This window comes from Hyperolius riggenbachi, chromosome 2, assembly GCF_040937935.1.
Source record: "Hyperolius riggenbachi isolate aHypRig1 chromosome 2, aHypRig1.pri, whole genome shotgun sequence".
Classification (NCBI taxonomy): Eukaryota; Metazoa; Chordata; class Amphibia; order Anura; family Hyperoliidae; genus Hyperolius; species Hyperolius riggenbachi.
Window position 1 is genome coordinate 449,749,626 of NC_090647.1, and position 27,106 is coordinate 449,776,731.

General features: G+C 41.4%; 1 protein-coding gene across 1 annotated transcript; it reads left to right on the forward strand.

Annotated features, from left to right (window-relative positions):
• On the forward strand, nucleotides 1-27,106 carry HSF5 (heat shock transcription factor 5). Its single transcript, XM_068265774.1, has 6 exons — nucleotides 1-887; nucleotides 10,494-10,892; nucleotides 19,078-19,172; nucleotides 19,981-20,064; nucleotides 21,763-21,926; nucleotides 26,834-27,106. Coding segments are annotated over exons 1-6 (1,251 nt in total). The 5' UTR covers nucleotides 1-379; the 3' UTR covers nucleotides 26,835-27,106.

The window sequence follows — 27,106 nt, forward strand, 5'->3', positions numbered from 1 at the left end:
AGCTGTGCAGAAAAATCCCCAGTCTGATTGGTCGTTTGGATAGCCGTTCAGAAGCGTCAGTGATGGTCGCATAGCAACCAATGGTAGTGGAAGATGTTCTCAGAGAACGCAGTGACGCGGCTGGAATTCAGGGCTGATCAAATTCTCTATTAGTGGCAGGGAGCGTTCTCTTATATGCAAGGGCAGCATTAGGGGGTGCTAATTCGGAAAGAGACAGCACATCACGTGTAGAGAGGGTAACAGGCTTCAGGGTTATAGATACCTTTCTATGCAATCTACAGGGGATTTAGACAACATACTGATCAGATTTGCTTCATCGTTTCAAGCTGTGATCATTAGTCAGGTTTATTAAATTGAGAATATTTTGTTAACACTTGCAATGGATGCTGAGGATTATAGGTTATCTACTCTCATCAATCGCAATAACTTTCCAGCCAAGTTATGGCGCCTTGCAAGTGACCCTCTTTATAAGTCTATCCGATGGGATTTGCGGGGAGAGGGTATCATCGTTGATCAACAGCTTTTTCAATCTGAACTGCTGGCACAAGCAAAGGTTTCGAATGAACCTCACTATTTGTTTAAGACTACAAACTTTGCCAGCTTTGTCCGTCAGCTCAATTTGTATGGCTTTAAAAAAATAATCTTGACACCTGATGAGTTAGATCAGTCTGGTGGCAACCTAGCAGGCGGAGAGAGTAGTCTTCATCACTTCTACAATTTCGACTTTTGCAGAGATTGCCCAAAACGCTTAGTCAATTTAAAGAGACTGACTAGCATTAACAAGGCCAAACTGTCAGCTGGCCTTAAAGTCACCTCTAGACCGCCAAACCGCCTTCATCAATTTTTTATAAACTCATTGGGAGAAAATAGTATGGGAGGATATGAAGGTAAGATCACTGCTGTCTCACGTAGTTATATATTTACATAGAGGTAAAAAAAAAGATGAAATTTCCAGATTTAGTAAGCTGCAAATTAAAATGACAAACATATGGCTAGCAAAAGGTAAAAAAATAGAAATTACAGGAAACTATATATTAAACAATGGAGTTGTCACATGACAGGGCTTGACAAAACATATGGAGAAACTGTCACTCCTGTAATTCTCAAAGCAAACTTGAACTGAAAAAACTCATGAGATAATTAAAGAGTACTTAGTGAATAATTTACAATTGTAAATTTGGCCAGAATCTGGGACTGCCAGGTGAAGTAACTTGCCCATAAATCGGTAGTATTGTGAAACGTAGTTCCCCCATCAGTAAAACCGTTGTGGCATATTTTTGTCCGAAGCTCTGTTCCCACCTCTACTCGGTCACCCCCAGCTTGGCAGCCGCGGCTTTGTAGGTGGCTGTCAAGCAGTGGGCGGGACGTAGCAACAGAGGTGGGGGTGGCCACAAAGCTTCAGAAACACTTTGCGCAAAAACCACCATGGCGGTTTTACCATTGAAATTGGAGGGTGGAGTTACACAATTGTACCGATTTACAGGTAAGTGGGTGACTTTCTTCCACTGGCAATCGAAGACTCTAGTTTAACTTACAGTGAGATTTAAATTAAATGTAAGTTGTACCCTAAGTATACTTATTTGTATGCATTCTACTAATAGTAAATAGAACATTAGTAACATAGAACTGAGCCTTACATCTTTATATTCAGTTGGAGACTTCCATCACCCCCACTTCTGCCACTGGGTGCCGCTGTAATGCTGACACTGCCCCTTGGATCCCGATCACATGTCATATCGTGATCGGGACCCAGAAGACATGTCGGGATTACATCCCTGCTGCGGTGCAGGAGAGAAGAAGCCGTGGGCACAGTGTGTTTCTCCTCTCCAGCATCCTGTACGACTGCTGTGAAGGGTAGAATTCTACATCCTCCATTATGAAAATGGCTCTGACCCTATCACAGCTTCCATGTCCGAGCCTCAAAAACAAACATGCAAGAGTGGTGTGAGCACCCACAGAGATGGCTAGCAATGGGTGGTGAGTGCAGGATCATCCACTAGGCAACTTGAGGTCTAGTAGGTGTCGTGGGGCCCACCTGCCACCTTCTTTGACCTCTAACCACTACACCTTTCCAAAAGGACCACAAGGGGTCTCCAAATCTACTACCTTGACTACGGCCCCAGTACATCTTAATCTATTTCTGATTAGAGGACAGTTATGAGAGGGAAGTGGGAGGGACACACCAAAGAGGTCAGCCTCTTCCTGCCTCTAGAAATTCGACAATTTAGGTATGCTTCGTAAAGATAAGAGGTGGACTATACCCGTGTTCACACAGATATTGTATGCTTGATGCAACTGTTCCAGAGAAATTCCCATTGGAAACATCAGTCATGTGAAAATGCAAACATGCAAACAAGTGTTAAAGATAAAATGTGCAGTTGTTATCCACCAGTTCTTCCTTTCATGTTCAGATCTTTATATGGACACTGACATTTTGAAGTTTTTACTGAACAACCCGTTCATATTGGTTTATGAAGATTCAATGTGCCATTTCATATTCTGCAGAAGGAATACTGAACATTCCTTCTGCAGAATAAGTTTCCCATAATTTAGCACTGCTGAGGAGGAGTGGTTGCAAACAGCAAAGTATCTAGGAGTAAAATCTGTGGAATGACACAGCAAAAGTATATATCAAAGACAATAAGGGTATAAAGAAGGGCTTATCAGATATTGGAATTCACATGTAGATGCTTCTCCAAATGGTGCTAAAGTGGTAAAAGATGAACTCTAAGGGCCGTTTCACACAGGCATTGACAGCCAAACGGATGCGGTAAAACGGATCTGGTTTCCACTTCACAGGATCCGTAAGGTTTGGTTCACACTGGCAAATGGATCCGTAAAAGCTCATCTGATCACCAGTCAATCGGATCCGTTTTCACTCCGTTCCGCGGATCCGGTGAAAATGCAAACATGCAAACAAGTGTCAAAAATGTGCAAAAGAATGTTTGCATAAAGCCAAAAAAGTGCTAATAATAAGGTGGCATTTTAAAAGAAAGATCCAGTAGGTAGGAACAGCATACAGACTGGATTATCACTGTGAATACAAATAGCAAGGCAGTATAGAAGAGAAGGTGCTTATCCATTTTGCATTAGACGTAAATCACTTTTGTAACTTTTTTTTTTTATTATCTAGCTGGGTTTGCAATGCTAAACAATGCTTAGCTGTAGTCTTCCTGTAGAGACATTCTGTAACATAGAGGACAGGGAGGTGCCAAGGGAGAAGGTTAAATCAGACATAAACCAATATTAACCCCTTGCACGCAAAAGTACACCCAGCAGTCTATGACATAGATAGTGATGAAAACCATTAAGATTTAACATGGAAGATATATTTTTCCAAAAATGACTAGGGATTTTTTTTTATAAAGTTAGTTCACCAGCAACAAGGTTCCCTTCACAGAACTGGTCCATACTCTGCCCACAGCAGTCAGCATGTCAGAAATGACTTAACCACTTCACAACTGAGGGGTTTTACCCCTTCAGCATCCAAGCAATTTTCACCTTTCAGCTCCTTCCATTCATTTGCCAATAACTTTATCTCTACTTATCAGAATGAAATGTGTTAAATGTGTTTTTTTTTATCACTAATTAAGCTTACTTTGGGTGGTACATTATGCCAAGAATTTTTTTATTCTAAATTTTTTAATGGAAAAATAAGAAAAAAATTGGAAAAAAATCCTTATTTTTCAGTTTTCGGCCATTATAATTTTTAAATAATGCATGCTACCGTAATTAAAATCCACATAATTAATGTGCCCATTTGTACCGGTTATTACACCATTTAAATGATGTCCCTATCACAATCTCTGGTGCCAATATTTTATTAGGAAATAAAGATGCATTTTTTTCAGTTTTGCATCCATCATTAATAAAAAGCCCATAATTTATAAAGTAACAGTATTATACCGTCTTGACATACATATTAAAAAAGTTCAGTCCCTAAGAAAACTATTAATGCATTTTTTATAATTGTAAATTTATTTCATTGTATTTTTTTACAAAAAAAATAAATGTTGGTAACTATTGGGGAGTGTGGGAGGTAAGGGGTTAATTTAAAATGTAAAAACAGGTCTTTGCATTTAAAAAAAGTACTTTTAGATGTAGTTTTACTATTTGGCCACAAGATGGCCTCAGTCTTTTTTTTGTTATATGTCCTGTAAGCGAAATATGTATGCTTACAGGAAGTGTACTGAAGATGGGAAACTTTTATTTATTAGAATGATCGTGCAGCTTCTCATAAAAGGCGTCGATAATTGCTACGGGGGCTTAGATCAATGATTAGGAATTGCTTTCCCATTCATTGATCTCCTGGCGGGCAGATGGCAACATGAACGAGCGCACAAATAAGCGGGAGTGCTTTCAGCAGTGGTAGCAGCGGGAGTACGTATATTTACTCCCCTGGGCGGTTAGATGAAGTCTGCAGGGGAGTAGATATACTGTACTGGAGCTGTGAAGTGGTTAATGTACCTAAACCTGAATTCTAAATTTACATTCCTGTGTGATGATGCAATAAAACAGACATCTCCATGGTGGTAAAAAACCATAGTTCATCAATGTATAAAGGCCAGTGCACACCAAAAAGCGCTAGTGTAATCGCAAACGCTCAGCGCTTTTTGAACTAAATACAATTTGGGGAGCACCATCCATAACACTAGTACAGTCCTGTCTATAATTTATGAGGACCCTGACATGTGCAGAATGGCCAATGAAATACAATGCTACACAAAAAGACACCAGCTATGGCCTCAATGAACCGCACCACATCAGACATAAATCATGTAGAAAAAAGTACCATCCTTTATTTATCAATCCACAAACAATTAAAACATACTTAAAAACAGGTGGGGAATAGCATATTGACCCAAATTGTCGGAGAACCGGCAGGAAAATAAAGTGCTAATAGTGTATATGACACACCACTAAGGGTGTGAACCATATTTGGTGACACAATGGGATAATGAGCGAACAATGGGGCTGCATAATACACAGCAAGAATGACGAAAACAAGGGACCAAGGTGCAAAGTGCATACATCAATAAATAGTTAAATAACAATCATGAAAAAAGACATATATAACCACTGGAGTGAACACTGTATAACTGGATGTAGTACAGTGGAATAACAAACAACAGCTTTGAGAAAGCCACACAACGTGGCGAATCGCGATAGCAGCGGTGGGGGACCCGTGGAGTCACTTCATTACTGGTAGGATTCTTCACTTCATTTGGTACATGTTTCACTCAATATGTCTATCACTTTTCTATACTTGCTCCACATTCTCAGGGGATTCTCTTTCACACTATCTTAATATTGGTTTGTTATTGATCGGCTGTTGTTTGTTATTCCACTGTACTACATCCAGTTATACAGTGTTCACTCCAGTGGTTATATATGTCTTTTTTCATGATTGTTATTTAACTATTTATTGATGTATGCACTTTGCACCTTGGTCCCTTGTTTTCGTCATTCCTGCTGTGTATTATGCAGCCCCATTGTTCACTCATTATCCCATTGTGTCACCAATTATGGTTCACACCCTTAGTGGTGTGTCATATACACTATTAGCACTTTATTTTCCTGCCGGTTCTCCGACAATTTGGGTCAATATGCTATTCCCCACCTGTTTTTAAGTATGTTTTAATTGTTTGTGGATTGATAAATAAAGGATGGTACTTTTTTCTACATGATTTATGTCTGATGTGGTGCGGTTCATTGAGGCCATAGCTGGTGTCTTTTTGTGTAGCAGCGCTTTTTGAAGTGATTTTTCTAAGCGATTCTAGGCATGTGCCTAGCGATTTTCTGATCATGCCTAGCGATTTTTGGAGCGTTTTGGTGTAGCGCTTTTGATTTTTTTGTTACCGTAGAGCTATAACTGAACAGCTTCTGTAACAGAAACACTTGGAAAATCGCTCTGATCTGGCACTTTTCAGAGCGATTTTCCACTTTCCTAAATTTAACATTGAGGCTGAATCGCCTCAGAAAAGTACAGAAATGCTGCAGGACCCGTGTTTGCGTTTGGGAGAAATCACATCGCTTTGGTGTGATCCATCCCATTCAAATACATTAGCCAAGTACTTTTCAAAGCGCTGGCGTTTTGAAAAGCGCTCAGAAGCGCTCCTGGTGAGCACCAGCCCTAACTCTTTCCATACTCCAGAGCTCACCTGTCCTAAGCTCTCTCATGCGACCATGGCAGCACCTGTGAAGGAAACCGGTCAGATCACGTTTGGGAGGATAATAAAACCTTTATTAGTGTGCCGTCAGTTCAAACAGTTCATATGTAGGGGGGTCCCCAATCAAATGTATTCCGAACATATTCAGACCCACACTACCCAGATACTTTTCAAGGCTGGTATTCACGTCATGAGTTTTTGCACGGTTTCTTCTGACGACCAGCACTTTTTTCCTTTAGCACGATGACCTGTCGTTTCCATGATCTCACAATGTGGATATGTGTGCTTGATAAAACAGACAATGTTTTGTGATACTCTACGATTATGACCATCATGGTGGATCTTTTTTTAAGATCCCTAACCACTCCCACACAAAGTGCCACGATAGTTTGATCTCCCGTGTTGCGTTATGTGTTCCTGTGTTCCCACAGGTGGGAAGATGGATCGGGGAAAGCTTGTTCGTCGGGGAGGCGTTGCTATGAGTTTCCCCAATCCACCTGCAGGTGAGTTATTCAGCTTCAGGCAGTCCTCCTCCACAACAGCCGGGGACCACCCCAGTGCAGCTCACAGCTTACGCGTTACACACCTGATCAGAGCCAGCAGCCTTGAATACTTGGGTTCCAGCATCCAGATATGTCTAAAAGACTTAGGCTGGGTTCACGCAAACAATGTGTACAGTTCCGTTCCAGTCCAGTCCTGTCAGTTTGCATCAGTATTATATCAGTTGTAATGGACAGGAAAGCATATAAAACTGATGAACACTAACAGGACAGGACTGGAATGGAACTGTGCACATTAGACGGTATGGTCACAGTTCAACCAACAACATCCTATCGATCAGGTCACGGAAATAGTGCTTTCAGAATTTCCCTTGTTCAGTTTTGGTTTAGTTAGCCTTTAAAGATAAAATGTGCAGTTGTTAGCCACCAGTTCTTCCTTTCATGTTCAGATCTGTATATGGACACTGACATTTTGAAGTTTTCACTGAACAACCCATTCATATTGGTTAATGAAGATTCAATGTGACATTTCATATTCTGCAGAAGGAATACTGAACATTCCTTCTGCAGAATAAGTTTTCCATAATTTAGCACTGCTGAGGAGGAGTGGTTGCAAACATCGAAAAAAGTATCTAGGACTAAAATCTGTGGAATGACACAGCAAAAGTATATATCAAAGACAATAGGGGTATAAAGAAGGGCTTATCAGGTATTAGAATTCACATGTAGATGCATGCCTTTAATTACTCAATAAATATGCATACTTCTCCAAATGGTGCTAAGGTGGTAAAAGATGAACTCTAAGGGCCGTTTCACACAGGCATTAACAGCCAAATGGATGCAGTAAAACGGATCCGGTTTCCACTTCACAGGATCCGTCAGGTTTGGTTCACACTGGCAAATGGATCCGTGAAAGCTCATCTGATCACCAGTCAATCGGATCCGTTTTCACTCCGTTCCGCGGATCCGTGCACCTGAGCGGGTGTGTGAGGGAGGGTTAATTTACCAGGCTTTTGGCTTCTGCTTTAAATTGCGTCCCATGTTGCGTTCCAAGTTGTATCACTTGACTACCACGTTTCCTTCTTCAACCCGGAAGGAGAAGGAAGAAGACTGAAGCCTGGTAAGAAACCCTCACCCGCCCGCTCAGGTGCACTTCGTCCCCACATCCCCCTAAACTCCCACCCCCAGTGTAGCAGTCCCCACCTCCAGTGGAGCGTCCCCACATCCCCGCAGACCCCCAGCCCCAGTGGATTTTGCCCTTAGAATGGTCCGTTTCTTCACTAGTGTAAAGAAATGTTCCATTCTCTCACTGCCCCCAATGCAGGGCTTCATCTTCCATTTTCGGTCCGTTGGGCTCAGCGGTCTGGAAAAATAGGTGCTGCAGCAAACTTGCAGTCTGTTCAGTGGATCGTGGGGAACTAATTCATTTGAACGGGTGAATATGAACGGATCCATAGGTTAACAGTGGATCCCTTCCGTTAATGCATGTGTGAAACGAGCCTAACGGGACAAATAAGTTTACATGAACACTGCTAAAGTGAAAGCCGGTACCAAGATGTCAGATTCTTGCAAAGTTAAATACTAAAAACAAGCTGCCAAGAAATGCTGAATCCAGCTTGCAAAAAATGGAGGACAGACACTGATGTTCAGTTTGCAATGTCCCATCACTTTATGATGAAAAAACATATATGTTGACATTAATTGCTACTGCTGCATTCAATATAAGAAACTGCATGAAGTAGTAGTTTAGAGTGACTCCCACAAGTTGGAAGCAATCAGGGTAGTCCCTGTAACAGTTCAATTGCTAGGTTACAACTGTAGCCCAAGTAAAAAAAACAGCAGGTAAAACTGGCCAGCTACATGTAACTCATGTGTCCATTGGGTTCACTGTGAAAAGGCTCCATCACTAACACAATCCACCATTGATGTGGATAGTCTGTGTCACTTCCCCATGGATGGTATTGAATATGGTTACTTAACTCATCCTCAACCAGTATTCCTAAGTATTCCTCTACATTTTATGCCCCCAGACACATTTGTATGGTTTTTTGCTATTAGCACATCTAAGATGCATGAGCTTACATTTATCAAACTACATTTCAAATGCTATATGCTATACAGTATATTATTAGCCCTCCACAAGATATGACATGGTTTTTGATAGGCAGGCGCCTGTATAGCCATGCTGTCAACAACCTTATGTATTAACTATTATCTATTATCTTGTGAAGGGTTAATAATTCCATGTGCTAAGATGACGTTACTTTGTACTCCATTCATCAGGTCATTAATAAGTGAGTTGAAGAGAACTGGGCCCAGTAGTTAGTTATCCATGCAGGACTCCAGTGGTAGTAGTTTCCCAATTAAAGCGGAATGAAACCTAGCATTTCTTCTTTGCTCTAAAAGATTATTTACAGCATATTATATACCACCACAACTTTTTTTTTTGTTAGAGCAGCATTCAATTAGATAAACACAGGACTTACAAGTTCCCTGCAGAGAAAGCTGGACGCATCCGAACTGGAGATAATGTTAACTTGTGTTTACATTCCTCTCTTGATACAATTAAGTAAATACTTCTCTGACTGTGCAGACACTCCTGAACACAGTCAGACACTCAGAAAGCATTTCTGCTTATATTACAAGATGAAAAACCAGTTATGAATAAGATGCAAAGGCAGCTCTAAGAGAAAAAAAACTGTACTTTGGGAACTTGTAATTTCTAAATGAATAATAATACTTATGCACAAAAGCAAATATTATAACCGTATGGCATATAAAAAGTAGGAAAACATGTTTATATTGAATATTATGTCAGGGATTTATACTGCTTTAAAGCATTTATTACTACTCTTTGCCTATTGTCCCTTTAGCCAGTTCTCTATCCAAGTACATATGCTGTCTTCTAGTACCTGCATTCTCAGTTTCTGCACCAGGATATTGTGGGGAACAGTGTCAAAAGCCTTTGCAAAGTTCAAGTATACTATGTTTGCTGCTTTCCCAAGATCTCGATTTGCATTCACCAAAAATTGAGCAATTGGTCATACCATATCTATCTTTAGTACAAAAATGCTGATAATGTGAAATGAGATTATGCCATGCTATATAATTATGTAAAACACCCCTTCAAACAGTTTGCACAAATCTGGTGTTAAGCTTACAGGTCTGTAGTTTCCTTCCTCATCAGCTTTATGCCAGTCATACAAAAGTGACCTATTCGAAAGAGTCGGAGAAAATAAGATAAAAGCCTAATGATAACTGAAATCAACTCCTTTAAAGGGTACCTGAGATGAGTAGTACCCCTGTATTTATACTTACCTGAGGATTCCTCCAGCCCATGAGGTCCAAGGGCTCCCTCGCTGTCCTCACCGGGCGCACTGTATCCCCCCCCCCCCACACACACACACGGTATTGCTAGTCTGATTACGTTTTTATAGTTTTTATTATACTTCTTATATTTTGTTAGTCTAGATGCAGTCTTCTCATGCTTTAGGGCAGTGTTCCCCAACCCTGTCTTCAAGGCCCACCAATAGTGCATGTTTTGTGGAAATCCACAGAGGTAGCTCTGCTGAGACACTGATTACCTCACCCGTGCATGTTTGTGGTTTTCTGAAAAACATGCTCTGTTGGTGTCCTTGAGGACAGGGTTGGGGAACTCTGCTTTAGGGTACTAAATTCAGTAATTTTACACTTAAATATACAAAACAGTTTAATTTATTCACTTTGGCGTTTTTTACGTATGATTATATAGCTGTTTTTTTAAGAGTTTAATGATTTCCTCTTTTGTACTTTCTAAATGTTCTTTCTTCTATCTAATCTACAGATCCCGTGACCATGGAAAACAATCATCATACTTCCAGGCATGAAAATGTATCTCCATATCCCTGTGTCCATCCAGGACACAAAAGACATGTACCATTTCCTTTAAATGAGTTTGAACACTCACCAGTTTATCCAGACACAAAGCCAAACTCATTAGATCTCAGTCAAGGACATTCGGTATCCCCATTATATCCAGGACAGAATATTCATCTCTCTGTTGTACAGCAGCCTCCAACAGAAGTCATCTATACTCTGCAAGCCAGTGCTACATCTGTACACGTACAACAAAAGCATGCTGTTTTAGCCGGATCTGTGCATAAATATGGAGGCTATTACTCTCCCACAGTGCACAGCTATGTCTCCCCGACAATGCATTGTCCTTATGTATGCTATCCAGCAGGTGAGTCATCAGGCTACAAGATGCTATGTTGGTAAAATTCAACATTACATTATATTTAGTTTTTTTTTTTTTTTTTTTAATTATGTGTTTTCCTGATTCCATTAAGTGAACTTCTATCTGTTCTTTTTTTGCACCAATCTCCTGATTGGTGCTCGTCTACAATTTCATTCCTAAGACTTTCTGACACAGCCTCACCACCATAATTGATTGATTAGTATCAGTTGTGCTAACAAGCACTGGAATGCTTCAGGAATAGCTGTTTTTACGTTGAGCTAATTAAAATGATTAAAACTGATTAGAGGAGGAAACCAGTTGTGGCCGTACATCACTCGTTGTGACACCAGAACAACCATTAGATAGATCTCATTCTGATCAAATCTGATCAGGGAGGGATCTATTGCCTGCCTATACACTACACACCGATTTACAATAGATTTCTGCATGGAATCTATTGGAAAGCATCCTGATTTCACCCCAAGTCTATGTGTCCCCCTTGTACAGTGTTGAAGGCACGTGCCGACACAAATCCTGGCCTCCTTTGGCATCTGTACCATGTGCATGGAGTCAGGTAGCTATGACTACACTTATGTGCACAGCTCACCATGGTTGTCATTGGAGACCACTAGGGGGCAAGGGGGGGGGGGCACTTGTACCAGAGAGATGAAAGATGGGCCCTACCCCAGTCCGGTCTGCAATACTGTCTAGGACATGTTATTCACTGTGCTGAAGGAAACATGCATTTACAAATTGTTGCAGGTATTGCCTAGCCAGATGCAAGCATGAGAACTATATTTCCATAGTGGACTGTACTATCACTAAAGTGCTTTGCTACAGTTTTATTTCACTTAACCTTATCTATGTAATAATTTTCAACCAGGAATTGTGGCCTTCATTGCTATGCAACATCCCCCTGTTCTACAGTTGCAGAGCTGCAACTGGATTAACATTCTGGATCTATGATTTTTGTGCTTAAATTTCAATGATTATACCAGGAAAAGATTGGAATGAGTTTCCTACATCTAGGTAGAATGTTTGTGGTTTGATGCCGCTATTGAGAAGAAACAGACTTTTTGCAGTTCCTTATAACACACAGAAAAAAAGCATTATCTTCATGTTATACTAATGCGTGTTAGTTTTCATACACATGCAAATGGACACATTTTGCTGGTATCCTGACAGCTGGTTGAATAAGTATTCTATGTCTTCTGAAAAAGCAATAGTAAAATTTGCGCTTAGGTTATTACAGTAGAATTCAAGGGACCAGGACAATTTACTATATCAGAAGTTTATTATAGTAGAAGTAGAAGTGGTCAGACATTGTATATTTATACTGATGCGTTTGCTGGGAACTGAGGACTAAGTTTACTATATTCAGAGGTTTACTATCTACTCTACTATGACAAGTTTCTACTGTATTTGACATATTCTGATAAATCAAAGCTCTATTGAAAAAAATGGTGTTAAATGCTGATCAAAAAACGATTGGTGCCAATTTTGTCAATAGCAGGTGGGTTCTTTTGTTTCTCAAGATGAGGCACCGACAAATCTGTCCACATACAGTGGTTTGCAAAAGTATTCGGCCCCCTTGAAGTTTTCCACATTTTGTCACATTACTGCCACAAACATGCATCAATTTTCTTGGAATTCCACGTGAAAGACCAATACAAAGTGGTGTACATGTGAGAAGTGGAACGAAAATCATACATCATTCCAAACATTTTTTACAAATAAATAACTGCAAAGTGGGGTGTGCGTAATTTATCGGCCCCCTGAGTCAATACTTTGTAGAACCACCTTTTGCTGCAATTACAGCTGCCAGTCTTTTAGGGTATGTCTCTACCAGCTTTGCACATCTAGAGACTGAAATCCTTGCCCATTCTTCTTTGCAAAACAGCTCCAGCTCAGTCAGATTAGATGGACAGCGTTTGTGAACAGCAGTTTTCAGATCTTGCCACAGTTTCTCGATTGGATTTACATCTGGACTTTGACTAACACATAGATATGTTTTGTTTTAAACCATTCCATTGTTGCCCTGGCTTTATGTTTAGGGTCATTGTCCTGCTGGAAGGTGAACCTCCGCCCCAGTCTCAAGTCTTTTGCAGTCTCCAAGAGGTTTTCTTCCAAGTTTGCCCTGTATTTGGCATCATCCATCTTCCCATCAACTCTGACCAGCTTCCCTGTCCCTGCTGAATAGATGCACCTCCCGAGCATGATGCTGCCACCACCATATTTGACAGTGGGGATGGTGTATTCAGAGTGATGTACAGTGTTAGTTTTCTGCCGCACATAGCGTTTTGCATTTTGGCCAAAAAGTTCCATTTTGGTCTCATCTGACCAGAGCACCTTCTTCCACATGGTTGCTGTGTCCCCCACATGGCTTGTGGCAAACTGCAAATGGGACTTCTTATGCTTTCTGTTAACAATGGCTTTCTTCTTGCCACTCTTCCATAAAGGCCAACTTTGTACAGTGCATGACTAATAGTTGTCCTATGGACAGAGTCTCCCACCTGAACTGTAAATCTCTTCAGCTCGTCCAGAGTCACCATGGGCCTCTTGATTGCATTTCTGATCAGCGCTCTCCTTGTTTGGCCTGTGAGTTTAGATGGATGGCCTTGTCTTGGTAGGTGTACAGTTGTGCCATACTCCTTCCATTTCTGAATGATCGCTTGAACAGTGCTCCGTGGGATGTTCAAGGCTTTGGAAATCTTTTTGTAGCCTAAGCCTGCTTTAAATTTCTCAATAACTTGATCCCTGACCTGTCTTGTGTGTTCTTTGGACTTCACGGTGTTGTTGCTCCCAATATTCTCTTAGACAACTTCTGAGGTCCTCACAGAGCAGCTGTATTTGTACTGACATTAGATTACACACAGGTGCACTCTATGTAGTCATTAGCACTCATCAGGCAATGTCTATAGGCAACTGACTGCACTCATATCAAAGAGGGCCGAATAATTATGCACACACCACTTTGCAGTTATTTATTTGTAAAAAATGTTTGGAATCATGTATGATTTTCGTTCCACTTCTCATGTGTTCACCACTTTGTATTGGTCTTTCATGTGGAATTCCAATAACATTGATGCATGTTTGTGGCAGTAATATGACAAAATGTGGAAAACTTCAAGGGGGCCAAATACTTTTGCAACCCACTGTATATAGAACAGACCTAGGATTCCCCTTCCTTGCTTCAGCTGATATTCTACATTTACCATTACTGAACCTTTGTAGGAATTATTTTCCCAAGGGTTGTGAAACTGTGGTTTACTGTTGTTTTTATGAGCCACTGTTGCTTTTTTATGGCGTTGTGGTTTGTTTTGTCTATACGTAATTAATATTTTTGTAACTCTAATATAAGTAATAAAAAAATGTAATAGCCTTTCCAAAAAAAACTGGCCTGCCTTAGATATTAATATTTAAATGTGTTTCCTTGCTCAATTTTTAACAGTGTCTTCACTAATGCCTGCAGTCCCAGTTTTTGACATGGTTTATAAACTGCTGAATATGTTTCATCTTCAGACATGATACAGAATTGGCTGACACAGCTCACAATTCACTAGATAGTATATTATAGTATAGATAAAAGAACATTACCAATAATATTACTGTTTGCATCACCCAACCCCCAGGAGTATTGAATAGGTACTCCTAAAAAATGTTTGCCAATAACCCATGCAATACAGTATATAGAGAAAAACTGAGAACCAGACTGAAAACACTGAGCTTATTTCCAACAAAGCTGAATTTCTCTCAATGTAAGCTTATCTTTACTATATTTAGATTTTTACTATTAGCGTGAGTGGAGTGTTTGTAGGGCATATGCTAAGGCTGCAGATATTCTGTGATGAGGTTCAATGTTCAGTGCAGCAAGGCTACATGTAAACAAACAGGCTGCTGTTTGAATGGGAAATATCCTTTCAGAATCAAAACTGGTAAAGTTATATCTTTTCATTATTATTGATCAAGACCTGTTTTCAAAAATGTCTATTAGAAAAACATTAAACATTCAACCATCATTGCAATCACACCTTTGAGCATTCACAACAATTTAAAGAACATGTTAAAGCAAACCTGAACTGAAAATAAACTTACGAGATAATTGCGTTTGTAGTGCTAATTGTAAACACAGTAGAACACTAATAACACACAACTGAGTTTGATACAGGTAGTCCCTGGTTAACAAGCGGGATAGGGACTAGAGGTTTGTTCTTAAAGTGAACCCCCGGACTAAAAATCTACTCAGCAGCACTGAAATGGCTTGGTGTTTCTTTAGGTTTCACAGCATCTTCTGATGCTGTGAAACTGTTAAAGAAACACCAAGCCTTTTTCTTTGTTTTTCTTACATAAAGCATAATTTTTAGCTGTATTTTTAGCTAAGCTCCACCCATCAAAGAAAAAAACCCAGGCTTTTTTTCCCCTGATTCTGTGCAGAGCATGATGGGATTTCCTATGTTATTTACGTTGCCTAGCAACTGGGAGAGGTGCTCAGGACACAGGACAGTTGGAACTGTGTCTCATGCTCCCTGTCACCTTCTTTCAACCAAAAAGATGGCTGCCATCATGAAATCAAACATTTGCCTGCTTTTTTAAAACAGTGTGGGTAAGAGATTATATTACCTATCTATTTTAATTAATATAACTAATGTAACTTTATGACAGTATGTTTGTTTAGGCTGGAGTTCCTCTTTAAGGCCCCGTTTCCACTTGTGCACCGGCATGCGTCTTGTGAGATGCGATGCCGACACAGCTGCTCGTCTCCCGCAGCCAAATCCCTCTAGCCGCATTATGCACAGCTACGGGATTCGGACAGCGACGCATGAATTTTTGCTGCAGGGCCTCAGATTTTTCCCCGGCCATGAATTCGGATGCTCTTCATAGACTTTTATATGCTGCCAAATTCCACCTGAATTAGTGGCCGGGGAATCGGTCTGTTTTCGGACAAATGGAAACCTAGCCTTAAGGATACATCAGGCAACCTAACAAAGAACATTTTTACTCACTTGGGACTTCTTTTGGCCCCTGGAAGTCTATCAGGTCTCACGCCGAAGATCCGCTTGCTCCAGGCCGCAGTTGATTCCTCTGTAAGATTGCGGCCTGCAGCTGCGTTGAGGTCTTCAGCGCATGTGTGGGCATGCCACTTGCCTCTTGTGATTGTGTTCCCGTGTCATTGCGCTCCAAGACACTGTGAACTGCGCAAATGCAGAGACGCACATGCGCCTGAAGATCTCAACCCGGACGTAGATCGCCATCGTACGGAGGGGGCAGCGGCGGCCTAGAGCAGAGCGGAACTTTGGCGTGGGACCAAATAGACTTCTAGGGGCTGGAAGAATCCTAGGTGAGTAAAACTTTTCTTTTTTAGGTCGCCTCATGCATCCTTTAACCTATACATTTTGTATGCAAGTACGAACATTTTGCCACCTCTGTCCCCCCCCCCCCCCCGTGCCTCCAGTGTTCTAGTGTCCCTCCCTGTGCCTCCAGTGTCCCCCTCCCTTGTGCACCCTCTTGTCCATCTGTGCCCCCTTTGTGCCTACTCCTATCTGTATTTTCCTCCTCTGTGCCCCTCAATGCCTCCTCCTACCCCTCTGGGCCATCTTCCATTCTCCTGTGCTCCCTCCTATTCCCCTTTGCCTCTTTCTGTCCCCCTTTATGTCTTCTTTTTTCCTTTGTGCCTCTATCCTTCCCCCTGTGCCTTGCCCCACAGTGCTCCAGGAGGCTCTCCATGGTCCATTGCATCTGTCACGAAAGTGACATCATTGGGCCTGCAACGGTGTTTGTAACAGCAGGATTTTTGTATGTTGGGCATTTGTAAAGGTAGTACTATGATCTGTATTCTTATTTTCTTATTTTCAATTTAAAGGCTACATTTTTAAAACTGCATTCTAAACATCAGAAGTGTTCCCTCAGCCAGATAAAGATGTTTTGGTTTGTATTTACTTTTCAGGACATCCAGCTGTATTTGACAAGCTGTTCAACAAGCTTATTTGCTAGGATACTAACCCTTGTTTAAACACTTGTAGCGCAGGAAAATAGAAAGGGACTTCAGACAATTTCTTAGTAGGACTAGTAACATATGCACAGTAACTATGTTTATAATTTCATGTCACGTGTCAGTTTAGGTACACTTTAAATCTTTGTTAAAGTAAGCCTGTGTCTAGTTGTTTAAAGTGGATCCGAGATAAACTTTTACTCATTGCATAATTGTGCCCCTTACATATAGTTTATAGGGCATTCCTCAAGTCAAATACCCTTTCTTTGTTTTAATACACTAATTCCCTATAAACTAAACAAGCCTAGCCCACAGCTCTTCCAGCACCTAGGCATTCTGAGTCCCATGTAGCAAGTGCTCATGGGAGCTCAGTCTGGGGAGGAGGAGGAGGCATTACCAGCCAGAGATTTCAGAGTGGAGGGGAGTGGAGGGGAGAGGAGGAGAGGGGAGTGGAGTTTTCACAGGCTTAGGGGAAGAGATGCAGAGCAGGTTGACTGTGTGATGACAAGCAGAATATTGATGCTTTCATTGTATTATTTAAGTATGATTTAAGAAATAATCATATACTGCTGAAGCTGTTTGCAGCTAGATTTGCTGTGTATCTCGATTTTAAATAATATATATGGACAAGATACTTGTTATAGTTAGTTTTTCATCTCGGATCTGCTTTAAAGTGTACCAGAGCTGATTAAAAGAAAAAGTTTTATAGATACCTGGGGCTTCCTCCAGCCCCATACACTCGGATCGCTCCCACACCACCGTCCTCTGCTGTCTGCAGCTCCAGTACTGGGTCCCGTCATTTCAGCCAGTTGGGGCCAGTCTACACAGGAGAAATGCTCCCTCTATGTATCTCTCCAGCGGCTGTGAGCGCATTTCTCCTACGTCAGACTGACCGCCACTGACAGAAGTGACGGGACCCGGTACCGGAACGGCAGACAGCGGAGGACGGTGGTGTGGGAGCGATCCGAGTAGATGGGGCTGGAGGAAGCCCCAGATTTGTATAAAACTTTTTCTTTTATTCAGCTCTGGTTTGCTTTAAAGTGAACCTAAAGTGAACAAAAAAAATGAGATTAACTCACCTGGGGCTTCCCTCAGCCCACTGCAGACGATCGGTGCCCTCACAGCCCCGCTCAGATGCTTCTGCACCCGCCGGCGAACACTTCCGGTTTGGCCGTCACCGGCCGACAGGCATGGGAACACGAGTGATTCTTCGCGTTCCCAGCCTGTATATCGCCCCCTATGCTGCTATTGCGGCCAGGAGGTCGCAATAGCAGCATAGGGGGTGATATACAGGCTGGGAACGCGAAGAATCACTCGCGTTCCCATGCCTGTCGGCCGGTGACGGCCAAACCGGAAGTGTTCGCCGGCGGGTGCAGAAGCATCTGAGCGGGGCTGCGAGGGCACCGATCGTCTGCAGGGGGCTGAGGGAAGCCCCAGGTGAGTTAATCTCATTTTTTTTTGTTCACTTTAGGTTCACTTTAAGCAATGAGGTTCAAGCCTGAGTTGTAATTTGTGTCAAGCCACTTCCTCCCTCACAAATCAGCTCCTATTGGCCAAGTGTCACTATTTCTAGTCATGTTATATTGGCACTTGTCTAATGAGAGTTGGTCAATGACAGCACAGAGAGGAAAAGTCAGGCAGTTTTTGACTTAGGCCTGATTCTCACTCAATAAACAGTTGTATTTAGGTTCATTTAAACCTCTAAAACATCTTGAGGAATATTCGAAACTTCTTCTAGTAAAATTGCACCTTGATGTAGATTTGCCATAGTAATACTCTATGGCCTCTTTTCAATTAACTTTTTCTCCTAGGTAATATTTTCACACCCTGTCAATAAAATGCATTTTATGCCACCAGCAAGAAAATTCTCACAATAATTTTGGTAGTACATTTTCACCTACTTTTTGTTACGTTTTCAGTTGGAAAGTGCTGAAAGGTTATTTTATACAGAAGATGAAAAATGATCTCTTAGTAAAAAAATCAGAAGAAAAAGTGAATTGAATAAGGGCCTTTGTATTGAAACGTAAATCTTAAATGTACTACTACAAAGAAAATCATAAATACAGGATGCATGTATAGTTGTGGTATAGGCAGGCCTTCTGTAATGCTATTATGTAAGAAATAAGTAGACCCTTATTTATAACCATGCTGCTTTCAGTAGAATAAGTCTGTATTTCATATCTTGCATTGCTTTCCTTCTAGCCACGCGTCAGTACTACTCATCACCATACATGGAGCATCTCACACGCTTTGCTAGTCCTACTGGCTTATCTTTTGAACCATATATTTATTATCAGGTGAGTCCAATTAAATAAACTCAAAAGTATAGCTTTAAAAGTTAATTGGTACCAGTAATGATGGATATACAGAGAACTAACTTAAAGGTTTTTAGTTTTTTGAGTATTGTCAATTCTATGACTTCACCTCTGGTGAGTGATTGACTGACACAAGTATACATAGACAGCGAACTATGTAAGCCCTCATATGCATGCTCACTGAAGCCTTTTATGTCCTGGCTGGGAGGGATTGCAATGCTTCTGCACATGAACAGGACAGGTGCATCCATCTGGGGATGCCACCCCATACATCCAGCCTTGGTACAGCTTCGCCTGGCAGGGTAGCCTGGATAGCCTTGATTGGCTCTAGGATATCTCCATCCACCTATGGGGCATACCTACTGAGAAGGATTGCTTGTGAGTGGCCCTGGTAATTCCTAGGGGTGGTAATTGTAATCCAATCCCACAGGATGGCTGAACCATGGTGAACAAGGCGTCGCAGTGAGGTCATGGCTAGGATGGTTATGGAGGGGTGAAATAGTAATGTACATTGGAGGTGGACATAGGTACACTATGGATGGGAAATAGCAGTATATATTAAAATTATGGATGGAGGAGCAGTATTTAATGTTACATTAATTGCTAGACAATGGTTAGTGTAGCTAAGTTATGTTAATGTTAGAGTAATTGCTAGATAATGATGTGTGTAGCTAAGTTAATGTTGGTGTGAGGAGGGGTTACATATTTGGTATGAAGGGGCAAATATTTATGTTAGTTTAGGAGACAATGTAAGTCATAACATTCTTGTATTATTTTTGTCATCACACAGAGACCAGCAGTGCAGACTCCTTTACCCATGGAGCCTTTTCAACCTTACTCTCCATACGGGACTAATGGCTGTAAGACAGACAATGTAAGTGAGAGTACAGCTGCCTGGTTTATAGGTCACCGGTCATGTTTTAACCAAGTAAAAATGGGTAACACAAAGAAAAAAGTTACTACAGCCAGTAGACAGTCATCATGCTCTGGGGACACTTGGCCATAATCAAACATCCCAGTACTACCCATAAACACAGCCATAACTGTCTCTGCTGAAGGATCTAGTCAGATTGCATCTTCACCTTCACCACAGGCTTCAGATGGTGATAATACAGAGGTAAGTAACAGAGTTTCTCCAGGTGCTGTTAGTATGTAGTGATCCAGTGTGCGCTTTTTAGGTCCACAACCTCTTAGTTCTTCTCTAGTCATCTGCAAAATTTAACTCAGAACCAGAATCACACATTTAATAATTGCACTGTACATCAACCGACAACCCCCATTTTTACTCAAGGGGTGCGATTTAATAAGGTTAGTGATCCAGCACACCTGACTTCAGTTTATGAAAGTTTGTCTACTAACACCACATGGATCGTATTTTTCTACTGCGTTGATTGCTAAAAACATCAGTCAGTTAATGGTTGTGTTATTGGAGGCATCTTTGGAAGAAGTTTTTCTTGTCAATTCGTTTTTGGAGGACATTAAATAAGAGCAAAACAAAATCATAGTAAAAGAACAGTGCTTTCCAGTTCACCCACACACTTTTAATAAATCCAGGCTGTCCTACAGGGCAGTGGAGTTGATAAATTATGCTGGGTACACACGGTATGATTTTCTGTGCGATCGATGGATCCAATTGATAAAATCCCTCATGTCCGTTATTACTCCCGATCGATTCTGCGCTCGATTTCTCATACAAGTGAATGGAAAAAGATAAGAAAAACGAGCCAAGATAAGAGAATCGAGCGCAAAATCGAGTGCAGAATTAAGCGGATAAAACTCGGGTCAGAAAATCCCTTCGTATGCATTTCGTAGGCTACGCGTTAAAATGCGCAATTACGCGTAGTGCGAAGCGTAGTTTATGCAGATGCGGGAACTCTTCTATGCATACATTCCCCTTTCCAATGTGTACATTTGTAAGCATACAATCTCACGCGGAAAATTAGACGCGAGTAACGCATTCGTAGTTCACTACGCAATACACATGTTAACTACGCATAGTGGGCATAAGCTACGTGTAGCAGTACTTCGCTATGCGTAAATTCGTAAACGTAGTTTTGAAACTTCACCTATGAACTACGATGCGTAGATGCAAACTACGATGCGTAAATTTGCACTGGCGTAGTTTCTGCCCATCACTGCCCAGTACTCCGTGTTTTAATGTCTCACTTCTCCGTCGGCGTGAGTCCTGTCCTCTGGTGTCCCCCATTACTGTACCAGCACTCTCTGTGACAGCGGACAGTGGAGGAGGACAAGAATTACAGAGCATGGGCATGGGTGGGGGCTTGGGGGGGGGGGGACTTGGGGAGCAGCACAATAGGTGGCAGCATGAGGACAATTTCCAAGAAATTGCTGGGCAGTGTGTGGCCAAGCATTAGAACCCTATCTGATCTGAGTCGATCACAGTGAGATCTACCTATTGATCTGGCCATGCATTGTGTAGTATGGCCAGCTTTGGTCTTCACTTTAAAAGCAAACATCTATTTATACATCTATAAAATTCTTGTGAGATTTCTTACTGACAAATATTACTGCAGCTTGTATGAACAGATAATTAGCTTTCTTTGATCTGCAGGCCATTGTGAATGCATCAGATACAATTGTGCCTGCTGGGCAGATTGAACCTCTTGCTTCTGGTACATCTGCTGCCATGAAATTACCAAGTGATGTCACTGGAATGATGGAGCCCTTAACCAATACGCTCACTGGAAAGAGAGAAGTTGAAGACCTGCTCATTTGGTAATACAATTTTAGGAGTGGCACTGTTGTATTCAAAACAGTATCCCGTATAGCTTGTTAGTGCTAGCAAATTAGTTTGCTTGCCATTGTATTGCTATGTTGTGCATTGCTAGTTGCTTTCAGCAGACTCAGTAGGGGTGAAGCAACATATTAAAATGCAGCCTACAGAACTTTTCTCAATCACACGGCATCACAAAGCAATAGTTAAGATCATCACAGAAAGCAGTGATTTTGGTGTTTCTGCTGCATTTGTCCACCTTATACTATGGAGGGCAGCACAGTCTAGTGGGATGTTAATCAGGTGACATGTTATCACCTAGCATTAAATGGATGCTAGATGCAGTGGAAACGCCAAGCCTGGACATCAGGTGCACGTGCCCTGAGTATTTCAGCAGAAGCCCAAGATCTCTAGCCACTTACCAGTAGCCGGTTGTGTGGAAGGGATGGGATAGCTGGAGTATACCATATAAATATTAATAGTTATTAGTTTATTTTAGTGCCTGCCTGACTCTTGCTGGCTTTTCTAAACCCTATGGATGTGGTTTCTGCTTTCCAGTAACAAAGCTCTCTTGATTTGGAGAGAGATGTCTCTTCCTGCTCCTGACTTTGAAAAATACACAAGAGTAGCCCAAACATCCAGTAAAGTGATGACTTTGGTTGAACTAGGTTGACTCTTCCCCAGCCTAACTTCAAATTAACACTGAGCACAACAGAGTAAGTTTGAAAGGTAAACGTGTGCAGGTAGCCTGCTGCACTCAGCACTAATGTTAGCTTTACAAATACTTTAAACTACCCTCATTTTTTTTAACAAGGTCTAACCTTAACCGATCCCTAACACTAAGCTATCTCTGTTGTTACCCTAACCCAGGGTTGTCAAACCCAAATACAAAAAGGGCCAAAATTGTTCACTGGGACCTAGTCGCGGCCCAACCTTAATGTCTACTGGCCACCTTCCTCCCTTCTAAAGTTCCCAGGTGTCCAATGACTCCCCTACAACCAGTTCCCTGGGGTCTAGTGGTCCTCCCTCCCCTATACAGTTCCCTGGTGTCTAGAGACCCCCACTCTCCCCTATACAGTTCCCTAGTGTTTAGTGCTTTCCTGCTACCTCCCTCATATGGCTTCCCTGGTGTTCTAGGGCTTCACCTCCAATATAGCTTCCCTGGTGGTCTAGAGTGGGGAAACCATTTGAGGGCCAAATTGAATGGCTCTGATTATTATTTAGTATTTATATAGCCCTGACATCTTCCACAGCGCTGGCTGTACAGAGTACAGTATATTGTCTTGTCACTTTCAGGTGCTACATTTTCATAGCCTTATACTGTATAAATCAGAGTTTAGTGTTTCATTTTACACTAGTTGGTAAGTTGGACTTAATGTAGCTAAATATTTGAACTGTAGCCAAGGCAAGCTTATGGTGCCCATACATGGTACAATTTTTTTATTTTTTCGATTAGATAATTTTGTTTTTGATTATTCCATTAGATCGAATATAAAGACTTTTCCAATATGTTTGATCTGATTTTTATCGAAAAAACAGAATAACCGTTTGTTTTTCTTGATCGAAAAAAAAGATTATTTTTAACTATCCTTCCTTTAGATTGTAAACTCGCAAGGGCAGGGCTCTCACCCTTTTGTGTCACGGAATGTTATTCATTTAAAAGCTTGCACTCTGTTAGACATTTATACATTTTAGTCATCATGTTAAATTTGCAATTGTAATCAGCAGTTCTGTATTTTGTATCAGTGTTCATATTTGATGTATATCATTGTCTGTATCATTATGTATCCCTTGTTTGTTTTCTTACATTGTACAGCGCCACGGAATATGTTGGCGCTTTATAAATAAATAATAATAATAATAATTCCATCGTTTTGGTCAAATACATGGGAAAATCGAACGTTTTTATTGTACCGTGTATGGGTACCATAAAAGCCTGGTACACACTGTAAATTATGATTGGCAAATTACTAACCAATTTTACCACCTCCATGTTGTATGAGGGTTTACCTACATACACAATCTGCTTATAGTACATGGAGGTGGTAAAATTGATCAGCGAGTGGCCAGTCATAATTTAAAGTGTGTACCAGGCTTTAGGGTGCATACACATACAATTTTGATTGGCCAATTATTGGACATTTTTACCACCTCCGTTAGTATGAGATTACCTACATAATCTTTGCATAGTATTCCAAATCTGCTGACCTGTATACTACATTGAGGAGGTAAACTTAAATATCTTAAAGATTGATTTAAGGTACTCCCAGCAAACATCGTCAAATACCTTGTCAGTATCTGTAGGAGCAGAGAAAACAGCACTGGGCACTCCAGGTCAATGCTAGAGGATGTATTCCATCATATTACAGGCAAAGCAAAGGGGTAGAAATAGGTCTGACAGCCGTTTCACGGGTTAATTACCCGCTTCCTCAGAGACCAGATAATCTCTGAGGAATAATTACCCGCTTCCGGGTAATTAACCCGGGAAATGGCTGTCAAACCTATTTCTACCCCCTTGCTTTGCCTGTCATATGTACCTGTACCTGATGGAATAAATCCTTTAGGGCTCGTTTCCACTATTGCGGTGCAGAATCGCCTGGATTCCACCGCTGTTGAAATTGCATGAAATAGAATGCGGATGCGAATTTTTGTGCGTTTTTTGCCGCGAATTCGCATAGGTGAGGGTATATGCGAATTTAACCATGTCACTGCCTGTTTGAAGTTACATTGGTACCTATGCGAATTCGCATGAAAATTCGCATACCATAGCCGCATGCGAATTTCCTATTAAATACATTAGCGGCGATTCGCATGCATTCCACTCGCAGGCGAATTCGTTGGCTCTTTTGTGCGTTTTTTTTACCGCTGAAAAAAACGCACATCAACAATGCTACAGTGGAAACAGGCCCATCCACTTGCATTACATGTGCGAATCCGCATGCGTTGGATGCATGCGGATTCGCGATAGTGGAAACGAGCCCTTAGCATTGACCTGGAGTGCCCAGCGCTGTTTTCTCTGCTCCTACAAGTTCAATCTTCATGCTGTGAGCACCTGGGGAGCTTTGGTTCTCAGGTACTGTGCTCAGCCCACTGTGTGCCAGCCACCTCTACACATTATTACCTTCTCAGTATCTATAGCCAGAAAGGCTGAATGCTGGTCTTCAAGGGAAGCACTGTATAGACACCAAATTGGTTTATAATATTCTAAGTGCTGGATCTGCCCTTAACATCTCTGCGATCGCTAATGCCGATCGGCAGCTGCAGAGTGGCTCCCCAGGACCGCCTAATGCCGACTGGCGTCAAGTCCTGTGGGCGGAGAATCGCAGGGAATGCTTGCGCACATGTGCGATCGTGACTAGCAGGCTGTTAGAAAAATAAAATGGACGTTATTTATATGTACAGCGCTGCAATCTCCTGCATGCCTTTCGGGGACAGCTCTGTCACTGAGCTGTCCCCTCAAGTGGCTCACAAGATGATTGCCTCTCATAGGCTAATGCCTATGAGAGGCGATCATACTGATTGGCTCTCCGGGGGGAGGGAGGAATGCTGGGAATAAAATTTTTAAGTAAAGTAAACCATTTTATTAAAATACATTTTCAGTTTTCATCAGGTGTGTTCAGTATCAGTTTTCTATGGCTGGGTTAAAACATACAGTGTATACAGTTCCATTCCTGCCTGTTAAAACTGATAGAAAACTGATGTGACAGGACAGGACTGAAACGGAACTGCACAAGTTTTATGTGTTAACCCAGCCTTAGTGTTCACCATATGTCCTTCAAATCCAGCATGTCAGGCGCTAACTACTGAGAGTCTGTTCAAGCATTAAAGTGGACCCAAATTAAAAATACAAGATTTCAGAAATAAAAATCTATTTTCTAACATAATAATAAATAGCAGCCTTTTTTCAGCTGCATGATGACAAATATAAAATATTTTACATTTACTGGAGGAACCCTTCCCTTATTTTCATATTGCCGGGACAGAATTCGGCAGACTGGTGGAGGAGATACTACTGATGATGTCACAGGGGAGGTGATCTCAGCTTGTGTGTGTTTTCACATAGACGACGCCCCTGTGAGGGAGGGTAGCTGATGACAAACACATCCATGATCTAAAACCTCCGACTAGGCTCAGAAGTAATGGCTGGCACCTGTATAACCTAGTAGGCACCTGGTATGAAAAGCATGCACTGAAATGCTCATAGGCTTGAAGAAGTGTTTATTTATCTTTGTATGCGTCAGAGTGGTGCAACTAAATATTTTGAATTAAAAAAATGTTTTGGTTTGGGTCCGCTTTAACAACCACAAACCCTACCTTATGTGAGCCCTATCCTCAACCACTCCCATGTTTAACCTCTCTTTGACCCTATCTCTTCAACAGCCCTAACTTAAACTCTAACCTCGCTTTTCACCTAAACCTATAAGGACACTTAGCGTGGATGGCAGCAGGTAAAGTATAACTGCATGAACACAGGGGGGCATAAAACATTAGGGGGACAGCAATGGGGGAGGGCAAGGTGGCATGGCAGCATCACAAGGCCTATTCCCGCAAGTTTCCATGCTGAAAGCGGTCAGGAATCAGCCTGCGGCTTATGATGGCCAACAGATCTCTCTCCCATCAGATTCGATCAGAGAGAGATTTCTCTCTTGGTCGATTGGCCACCAGAATCGCTAGATGTATGGCTACCTTTACTGAAGCACTACTGTAACCTCAACCTAACCCTAAACTGACCTTGAGCCTAACTCTGGTAAAGTATAATGTCAGTGTTCCACACTTAATGCTTTCATAAGATTTCTCTCATGATGCAGATATCATTTCTCATGGAACAATAACTAGACTACAATTACAGTTATGATTTATACTGTATGTGATTACATGTGTGATTGATGATGTTGGTTTATCTCAACAGATGTCAGCTTCGTAATAGATACAGACTGCAGAACAGAAGGAGATTAAGAAGAGACAGACTTAAAGATGGATTGTAGATTTAGTGATATGTAAACCTATACATATACCTATTCACCCACAAACTGCCCTATGATAATAAGTAATAGTAATGCAATTATAGTAGATTATACAATCTGCCAGCATCCTCCTGGTCTGAGAACCACCTTGTTGGCTATTGTTTACATGTATCCCAACCTTAAAGGATACCACAACTGACATGTGGCATAATGAGATA

Coding starts and splice junctions, on each gene's coding strand:
- HSF5 (XM_068265774.1), top strand. CDS start 380: ATGGATGCTGAGGATTATAGGTTATCTACTCTCATCAATCGCAATAAC. Junction 10,893..19,077: donor TTATGTATGCTATCCAGCAG/GTGAGTCATCAG, acceptor CTTTCCTTCTAG/CCACGCGTCAGTACTACTCA. Junction 19,173..19,980: donor AACCATATATTTATTATCAG/GTGAGTCCAATT, acceptor GTCATCACACAG/AGACCAGCAGTGCAGACTCC.